Genomic DNA, 10,000 nt, shown 5'->3' on the forward strand with positions numbered 1-10,000 from the left:
CTTATTATTTAAAAGATTTGCAGAGTAGTACTAAGGGAAGAGTAAACAATAGAAGTAGAGGATGTTAGGAGAGGAGGAATGTTTCTTGGAGGTTGAGAATTGACCTGGGTGGATGATTTGGATTTGACTGAGGTGATAGTAGGTGTTGAGGAGGGAGTAGTAGTGGCAGTGTTCAGTCATAGTCAAAGGAGGACCTATCTCCAGGGAATTGGGAGGATTATATTCAGTGGGGCTAGTTGATAAAGGGGCAAGGCTCTTTACCCCTAACTGGGGTACAAAATCTTCATTACTGACCATGATAAGCCTAGAGTATATTGGGGAGAGAAATGGTCCACCCCTCAGGGTCCCCTTGACGGGTAAGGGCTAGACATCTAACCAGGGGAATTCCACGCCCCCAGGCCGTTCATGACTGGCACAAAGTCAGCCTTTCATCCTTTGATCACAGCTGTCAAATCTTAGGAAGTGGATGAAAGGGGTTGGAAAAGAGAAAAACAGAAAGGGCAAAAAAATGCCGTACAAAATTAGTCAATTCAAATATATATATACACATTCTGATTTGTTTTGTTTTTCTTTTCCAAGTTCATATTTTGTTCCATCCATTGATATTTACATAATTCATTCTAATTTTAATTGTTTCTTTTTTGCTTATATTCATATCATTATTACTGTTACTAATCCAGTTCATTCAACTGCTGTTGCTTGTTTTCATTCCACATCCTTCATGTTTGAAAAAAAATCCTATCAATAATACCTCATGCATATTCTTGCTTATTGTCACTAATTTATAGAAAATCTAAATAATTTTCAGGTTATATTTTCATTACTTTTATTCAAAATAGGTATAAATAAAATGCAATATATTTGACATAACACTTTATTTTTATACTTAATTCCAAACCAGTCTATATATTTACAATGACTATATTCAACTGATATACTTTGTACACATACGAAACCTGGGAACTTGAACGCAAGAAATTGACACCACAAACATTATTAGTATGACATTCACCAGCCACTGCAAGATGTTGCACAACTGGGATGGTGACAATCCTCAGGATAGAGAGAAAGAGAGAATGTGAGAGACAAAGAGAAAGAGGAGAAAAAAAAAAGATAAAAATCACAATTTAAAACATTGGCATTGTAAAATAGTTTTGTATTGCCTTGGCGAAAGAGTGTTTAAGAACAAGTACGTCTTTATAAATAAGCAATTGAATCCTGCAACAGAGTATTTTAAGATTAAACGGTACACAAAATACTTGCCCTATCTTTAAAGCATCTCAACTTCAATCCCTTAAAAGCAGATAATTCAATGTGAGAATCATGGAACTTAAGTACAAAAAAATTTGAATCTATGATGGATCTTGGATATGCCATTAAGTAAGTACACAGAACCAGCTCTTGTTCTTAGAATATGGAATAATGCACTCAGGTGTACATGTACACCATGGCAAGCATTTTAATTCCTTTTACGTATGATGGCTATAATATCAAGCTTCCTGATTTTATTTTTTTCTTGGTCAAATAATTTTTTTGATATTCCAGTATGAAACCAACAAATACATATACAGTGATGAACTGTCTCACTTCTTACACAAATATTCATTACCTTTTTTAATTTAATAATGTTATAGATTTAAAATAAATACCTTTAGATTTAATAAAGTGTCATTTTGCATTCACTTAGATTAAAATATACATATTCAAATCTTAACGTTCCAAATTTAGCCTTATATTGTATATTTACACACATCTTTCATCTTCTCAATCACAAAATAATCAATGTATATCACACACCATTTTGAAAAGTCTGAAACATCTTTCATTTAATGGAAATAATGCAATAAACTGTCATCATAGAAAAAAAATTAATAAGAATGATAGTGTCAATGGAGATTTAAGCCAAATGCTACAATTACACAAATAAATCACAAACTGAAGGAGTGACAGAATGAGAGAATGATTAAGCCAGAAGTGACAAATTGCTGCTCAAGAGAATTTAAAGAAATCAGATATGTTTGAATACAGTTACATCTTCCCTTATAATTGAAGATATACGATAATGTGACACCTGACTGCAGTTAACCACATATTATCCATAAATGTAAAAATATCTCGTTTTAAGCTATCTGTTTCAGCACAAAGCTCATACAATAATGTTTTTTTTTTCTTTCTAATTATCACTTGGAGGAATCTATTTACTTAAAACGACAATGCTTTTCCTTTTCCTTTTCTCTCGTGTCGGTGTTAAAAAGAAGAAGAAAAGTAATCGAGATAAAAAGCATCGGGAAAAAATAGCAACACTTCTTTTTCTTTTTAAATCTCGTATCTTCTTCAACTCTTACCGGGCGACCATGTTGTTGTCCTTAGAATAAAAGCTGTTTTCTATCTCTCTTCATACATGTTATGTCAATGGTAAACCATAAAAAATATCTGCAAAGCTTAAAAGAAACTCGATATCCTTGCAAAAATACAGAACTAAAACACTAAAAATTCATAACAAGGAAAAAAGAAACATACATATTACAGTTCTTTGCAATACAAATGTACCAATACAAATAAATGGTAATAATAATATCAATAATAATAATGATAATAATAAAATGATGATAATGCTATCAATAATATGAAGATACTACTACAAAGGATAATGTATACCAATTTGTGCTTCTAGTGTTCATGCATCTAAAAAGTGCATGTTACCCATATTTCCTCAGCGCTCCAGCAATATCGAATAAAAATGTAAACAATGTAATACTGTGAAGGAAAAATAATATATGGGTGTATACATATATACACCTATGTATGAGAAAAATAATAACCAAAATGAAGCTATAAAAAAGATAATAATATCAATAATATACTGCAATGTAAAAGTCTAACCTGAGAACAAGGAATGACAGAAAGAGAGAGAGAGAGAGAGAGAGAGAGAGAGAGAGAGAGAGAGAGAGAGAGAGAGAGAGACAGAGAGAGAGAGAGAGAGAGAGAGAGAGAGAGAGAGAGAGAGATGGGGGGGGGGATGAGAAGAAGAGAAGAGAAGAGAGGAGAGGAGTAGAGTGGAGTGAAGAGGAGAGGAGAGGGGAGAGAGGAGAGAAAGAGGTGGTGGGGAAAAAGAAGAAGCATAGGGAAGTAGATGCAACAGGTCTAGTCAAGACATGTACTGGAACAGAGTTATACTGTCAACTAACAACAGCTTGCAAGCTAAAACATATCTAAATGAGTTTTCACATGGAAGCATCAAAGCCAAAGACTCTACAGTAACTCTTCTGCGTATAATAAACACTGACAGTACAGAACACACAAAGTTTGTGACTGTATGCACTTTGAAAAAAAAAAAAATGAATGAAAAAAGAAAGAAAGAAAGACACAAACAAAGGAGCTTTAATTCAAATCTATATTAACATAAGAGGAAGTTTATATACAAAAGACAAAAATATATATATATATAACTTTGTACAAACAAGGGCAAAACAGCGCGTAGGGAAAGAAACTGTCGAGGAAAAATCCCCACAAATAATGCAAATGAAAGAAGACAACTATCCTCTTCAAATTGGGAGAAATCTTTCTCGTCTTATTCACCTAAACTCAATAAAAAATAAAAATAAACAATAATTACTATAATGAAAAATAAATAAACACTTCACTATTAAGATTTCTCTTCTTTAAATATAAATGCACTTTGGAATGTATATATGTAACCTTTTTTTTGTGGTTCTCTTGCAATACTAAATTGGCTATTCACAGGAGAAGAAACGTCTTATGGTTACGTTAATGTGAACATCATTACACTTCATTCACAAGGTAACTAAATACAGAGTGATACATTAACTGTTGTATTACGCTAATGAAAAAGATAATGAAAAAAAAAAAAAAAAATCCTCACGACATCTTAACTTCACGTTACTGGAGCAAGAATCTCTAACGAGTAAAAATTATGGCATGACCTGACTTCAATATGAGGTCAGGTTACAGAAATTAACTTAACTGTACACATGCGGAGGACGAGACAAAGCCAAATCTGTGAAAACAAACTCCACCACATATTCCGCTGGCTTTCTTTGATTTCTTGTTCGTGTTAATGTCATCCTCGTCTTATGCCAACAAGTCACCTATCCCATGGGAAAATAACAGTCCTCAGGAATCAACTAAATGATTTAACAATAATCATCAACAGAGAAGTTGAACTGTGCATTTTTTTTTTCTTTTTTCTTTTTTTTGCATAAAAAAAAAAACATATAAAAGATAAAGGGGTTTACTGAATTATTTCCTCTCTTATGGAAAGCTGTACATTCACAAACAAGCACATAAACAAAATCATTTCCTTTTCCTTTTAAGTTATAGAAAAAAAAAAAATCTTCATAAAGTGGCACTGCATTGCAAATTTAAGTTCCTCCTTCCACTATCAATGGGGGCATCTCAGGAAAGACTGGATCTTGATTATACTTTTTTGGTTAGCTTCTCACATGAGCAACATTTTCTATTCTTTCTCTCTGTTCTTAAGATGCCGAGCCCTCAAAAGGTCTTGATAAGAAATAGATTGCCGAGCCCTCAAAAGGTCTTGATAAGAAATAGATTGCCGAGCCCTCAAAAGGTCTTGATAAGAAAATCTATTAACATTGTTATCCTCCCTTCTATACTGTCAACTGAAGTTCTACCTACAAAATATTTGATTCTCATTAAATTACAGAATCCTGTTTATCATCAAAAATACATCTGATGTCCATATTTTCTATACAAGTCCTTGCTAACTGAGACAAAAAAATGCTATGATCATAAAAAAAACAAAAACTGCCAAGATTCTTAAAAACGTCACTGAAATGTGAAAAGCCATGTTTCAATAAAGCGTTCTACTGCTGAACCTTGTGTACATACCAAGCACACATCTTTCTTTGTGAAAGAAATGCTCATTAGTATTGACTCTTAGCACCCTGTTCACTTACAGCAAAATATAAATCAATATAAAAATAATCAAAGCATGAAAACAAATAAGAAACATTGCTCAAGAGATTTTTTCTCTAAATAACCAGAAAAATTATCAAACAGTTAACAAATATGGAACCAAATCTCTCATTAACCTGTGCTACATGTCTTTTACCTAAAAAAATAACTGCACAAGAACTGTCTTTTTAAGCCAAAAGAATTAGCCAGTGAAATAATTTTTCCACATCATTACCAGCTCCTTAAGCAACCCAGCATCAATCGCGCCCACAAGTCCAACTGCCGCATATTGACCAACCACTGAATATCTACATAACCACTTACACACAAGACTACACTGTAGAGCATAGGAATAAAAACAAGTTTGTCGTAATCCATAGATATGATATGGTAAGCAAAGGAAGCTACATTTGGAACAAGAAATATCATGATCTGTTTTCCCGGCAAGAGGAAAGGGATTTTTGATGACGGCCTTCATCGGCCTTCTTTGCTCCAAGTTTTACTTTCTTTATGATAAATGATAAAAGAAGACAATCTGTTTTTGCTTAGATCATGAAATCTCTTTATACTTTTTCCTTAAAAGGCTGTAACCTTTGATGGCGTGGGCCAAGATGAGGTTCATTTGTAAGCTACGTAAAATTGGAATATCAGGAAAGCTTACAAAATGCACCTAATTACAGGACTTGCTTTCTTTTTCCTTTATTTGTGTGTGCTTCTGACGTAAGAAAAAAGTGAATGGAGAATAATTGTTATATGCTTAATGGAGAATACTTGATCAACAGGAATGGGGATGGTTTCACTCTGAGGAAAATGCAAATAAAAAATGAAAAAAAATAAAGGAAATTTTGCGTTTAAAAAGAAAAGAAAAGCAAAAGCACTGAAAATATGGGGATGGTTATTAAAAAAAAAAAATAACAATAATAATAAAAAATATGAATAAAAAGCAATTCCAAGAAGGAAGGCTAAAGAGTGGTGACAAGAGGGAGAAAAAACTACAATACCATGAAAAAAGTTAAAAAAAAAAAAAAAAAAAAAAAAAAAAAAAAAAAAAAAAAAAAATAGCACAGCTTCTACAATCATGTGATCATGTACTCGAACAGGATGCCTCGAGCCCGATGACAGCACCCATGAACAGAGAGTAGACACGCCGAGGACTGGGACTAGGCTCCGAGGGTAGTGATCCTGTCTTTGTGAGTTGTTGTAATTTGTTGTAATGTCTAAACATGCTTAAATAATTATCAATTATCATCAAAGAGGATCTGAATAATGGGTACACTTTATAGATGATCAGAATCGGTTTTCCATCTTTCGACTTTTTTTTGTTGTTCTTTTTGTCTTGCTTTTCATAATTTTTTTTTTTTTTTTTTTTTTACTTGAAGGATCTGTGAATCATCATGTGACATTTCTTCAAGTGGTATCAATTTCTTCTTATTATCATCTTCTTTACCTTTGTTCTCAATTAGCGTTGATTTTTCTTAGCTTTTTCCGTGAATGCTTGAAATTAGTTGTAAACAGGGTGGAGATTAAGGTGCAGGTGATGGCGCGGAGACTCATGCTGACTCGAGGTCCCCTGTTGCTGCTCCCTCCGAACCCTAATGGAGGCCAGGATGTGTAGGACCATAGCCTTGCAGTCACCACACACGACCATCAGTTCCCCTCGCAGCCTCTCCTCCGCCTGGGTGGTTCGTGAGCGTTGCTTCTGTTTCCTTTGGGATTGAAAGAAGGGGGAAGGAAAGGGAAGGAATTTTCCATTAGTCTCACTAGGAATAGTGCAAAATACAAGGTATAATGAACTTTGTTTGTCAATAGCAAACATTACTAACCTCAAAATGACCAAAAATTTAAAAAATAAAAGTATATATGCACAACTATTGAAAATACACTTTTTTACATATATATATCTATGCAAAAACTGCTAGAAAATAATAGAGAGAGAGTAAGTCGCCTCTCTCCCTTAACCCAACAAAACATTCCACTAAATTGCTTCTGCTTAAAAAACTGATGCAACAAACATGCATGCAGTATTTAGTATTAAAAAAAAAAAAAAAAAAAAAAAAATCTGAAACAAAAGAAACAAAAGAAAAAAGCCACTTACTGGGCTAAAAGGCGCTGCTTGGCGGTTTTACTTTCAGCGACACCGAGAGTATGAGACCTCACCAGCTTTGGCCTTTTTGGGTGCAAACAGAGCATGCGAAGCAGAGGGAGATAAGTCATGCATATTGAAAAAATAAAACTAGGTATAAATTAATAATAAAAAAAAAAAAAATGCAAGGGTTAAACAGGCCATGCATACTGAAAAAGACCCTAGAAAAGAAAATATACACAATGTTTTTTTTGTAAAGAAAGAGAAAGGATCAGGTTATGGCAAAAAGAAAACAAAAGCCATTTGTCAAACTAATTTCTTTAGCTGTTGTACACGATTTCGAGAATGAAGAGCTCGTAGTTGTAGCAAGTGGTTCAGAGAAAAAAGACGTTCCATCTTTCCTTGAATGAATGGGTGCTGTGGTTTTGCTCAACTTGTATGATACAAAATACTACTTAACAAAAATTTTGTTTTGATAAGTTTCTCCAGATTTCTGGTAATCTGTCTTCTATACCTTTCTTTGTGACCTCTGCCATATATATAAACAAGATAAATAATTTTGTGTGTATGCATAATTCCATACTGTACCAAGTCATTTGCAAAAAGCTATGCAAAATATATAGGTCTCTATATAATATATTTGCTTTTGTGTAGGATAATTTGGACAGCCTTACAATAACTATGCCTTTACAGACTCGACTTGTACCCAAAATCACCCACAATCACCACACTCGGTTAAATCACAGTGGACTCGAGGACGGTCCTTACGAGAAAGGTTTCAGCCAACACACACACACACACATCAAAAGCAAACAGCACAAGAGCTTACTAACTTTGGTGGTTTTTTTGCCCAAGGGAAGCGGTGCTTGATCTCCAGGCGACTAATTGTATGGGAGCGTATAAGGCGACATCTAAGCAAGCAGGGCAGAGAGGGAGATTTATGTGAAACTGTATGCATGGGAGTATTCCTCACTTGCAACATTCTTGAGCATGATCAGTAAACAAAGAGAAAGGGAGAGGGAGAGAGGAAGGGAGAATGATTGGGATAAAGGAGGAGGTCGAGGGGTGGAGGGAGAAAGGAGGATATAGATGGGAAAAGGGAAAGACAAAGAGAGTGAGGAAGACAGGGAGACAGAAAGGGAGATAGTAAAAGAAGGAAAAGCAGGATAAATGGAAGTAAAGGATGAAAGACAGAAAGCCAAAAACAAACAAAAAAACAAAACAATACAGGAAAATATCATGCAAAATAATACATAAAAAAAAAAAAAATCAATACAAGCATAGAGGTATTTTTCCAAGCAAGCAAAAATGTTTACAAGAAAATAAAAAACAATGGATATCCTAGAACCCATGCTTTAATGCAGACAAGCAGGCACAAGCAGAAAGTCAAAGCATTCAAAACAAATCAGGAAGAAGCAAACCCAAGCATGGAGCATAACAAAAAACAAAGTCAAACTCAAGAGCAAATGACCCGAAAACACTTTTTGCAAAATGCCGAACCCCAAAACTCTTAAAACTTACTTCTTGATGGCTTCATTGACGTAGGGCGCAGGCGACTGTGCTGGCAGTGAGGCAGGTCCCTCAACAGCTCTTGTGAGGGTTGGCGAGGAAGGTGCCGACCCCACACTGCCACTGACGCTGCTACGTCGTTCTGCATTCCCACTGCTTGTGCTGTTCCCTGGCAGCTGTAGGTCCTGTGAATGCAGTGCTCGGTTAATCTTTCACTTTCTTTTCGCAATAAGGACAAGGCACTGCTTCCTAAAGCACCTTAACTTTTATATAAATAACTTTTTATACAGGGTTAGTTTATAAGCACTCAGGCTAGCTCTGGTGCATCCATGAACATTCTTATTCAACCTCGACTTCAGAGAAAAATGGAAGAGGTAAAGTTATAAAGACCCTTTCAAATTTATACCAAAATAAAACACATAGCAAAAAAAGTAGCTTTACACACTCAGAAGCAGCAGGCCAAAGAATATACCAAATAAGCTCAAAATATCACTCTTTCAAGCTTTGGATTTCTTTTTTCTGTGTATATATAGGCCATGAAACATGCGATAGATTTAAGTGTAGGCGGAAGCTCTGGCTGTCCAAATTGGCATGCAGCCACTCATAAAACGGAAACAACTGTGTATAAATATAGCATCTGAGTGCGTGCATGGAGATGAAGCCATGGGAAATCTTCATATTGAGCGGTTACACCAAGGATCAAATGCTGGGAGTGAAAGCAAGACTTTTTCTCAACTTCTCCTAACGGCTCAAACACAGACACTGAGAGAATGAGGTGTTTAGCATACCGGAGTAGAGCATGTATTATATAATTAGCTCATCTAAGTTCTCTCTTGGTGTACTACTTAACATCTTATGCTAACTCAAAGGACAATGCTGTGGGTGAGAGGCAGTTTATGTACATATTCTGACCAGTGTAAGTCTCTCTCATTGAAGGGAAACTCCTCCCAAAAAAAGGATAAGCATCACGAAGCCAGGAACTCGACAGAGCGAGAGAGACAGTAATGGAGAGTGTGTGTATGGAGTTCTTCTTTGGGGCTGGTGGGGTGGGTGGGGGGAAAAAATAGAAAATGAAAAGACAAAGCTTCAATCTTTCTCAAGATGACCACAAAAAAAGGAAAAAAAATAAGCCCTTTCATCATTAGCTTTCCTGAGCTGTACCTGAGGCAGGATGTGAGTGCTTGCCGACTGACTTACGCTCTCTTCGTGCTCTGTTACCTGAATGCGTTTTACGATGTGTTCAGAGATGTTAAACTGCAAAGAAAGTGTGTGTGGCTTTACTCCAGGCAACACCACCAGGACTTCCTAGCCTTCACAGTTATCTGGTATCTTTATTAGTCCATGACATCAGTTACTCATTTTCAGCACTAAGATAAGGTCACCATCCCATCAAATGCTTTATCAAAACGAGAATCAGGGAAGATTTACGGCCGAAAGAGGAAGACTAATACTTTGGCAATCTGATGCTGG

The 10,000-nt window shown here is 35.4% G+C and overlaps 1 protein-coding gene and 1 long non-coding RNA gene across 8 annotated transcripts in view; one reads left to right on the forward strand and one right to left on the reverse strand.

The window, feature by feature from the left end:
* Window positions 1-4,190: 4,190 nt before the first annotated feature.
* On the forward strand, window positions 4,191-6,307 carry LOC138866535 (uncharacterized). The gene is made up of 2 exons (XR_011399611.1): window positions 4,191-4,519; window positions 4,592-6,307. It is a non-coding gene; the product is annotated as an uncharacterized lncRNA (long non-coding RNA).
* The window catches only part of spir (spire type actin nucleation factor), a 317,528-nt gene continuing 313,815 nt past the window's right edge, over window positions 6,288-10,000 (reverse strand). For 2 of the 7 annotated variants that reach the window (XM_070139571.1, XM_070139570.1), the window contains 4 exons: window positions 9,692-9,784; window positions 8,543-8,715; window positions 7,034-7,105; window positions 6,288-6,644 (listed from right to left, as the gene is read on the reverse strand). In XM_070139571.1, the coding sequence (XP_069995672.1) occupies window positions 6,440-6,644; window positions 7,034-7,105; window positions 8,543-8,715; window positions 9,692-9,784 (543 nt within the window). In that variant the 3' untranslated portion in view covers window positions 6,288-6,439. The remainder of the gene's footprint in view (window positions 6,645-7,033; window positions 7,106-8,542; window positions 8,716-9,691; window positions 9,785-10,000) is intronic. The other 5 variants (XM_070139580.1, XM_070139572.1, XM_070139573.1 and 2 more) reach the window with 4 other exon arrangements.

This window comes from Penaeus vannamei, chromosome 3, assembly GCF_042767895.1.
Source record: "Penaeus vannamei isolate JL-2024 chromosome 3, ASM4276789v1, whole genome shotgun sequence".
Lineage (NCBI taxonomy): Eukaryota > Metazoa > Arthropoda > Malacostraca > Decapoda > Penaeidae > Penaeus > Penaeus vannamei.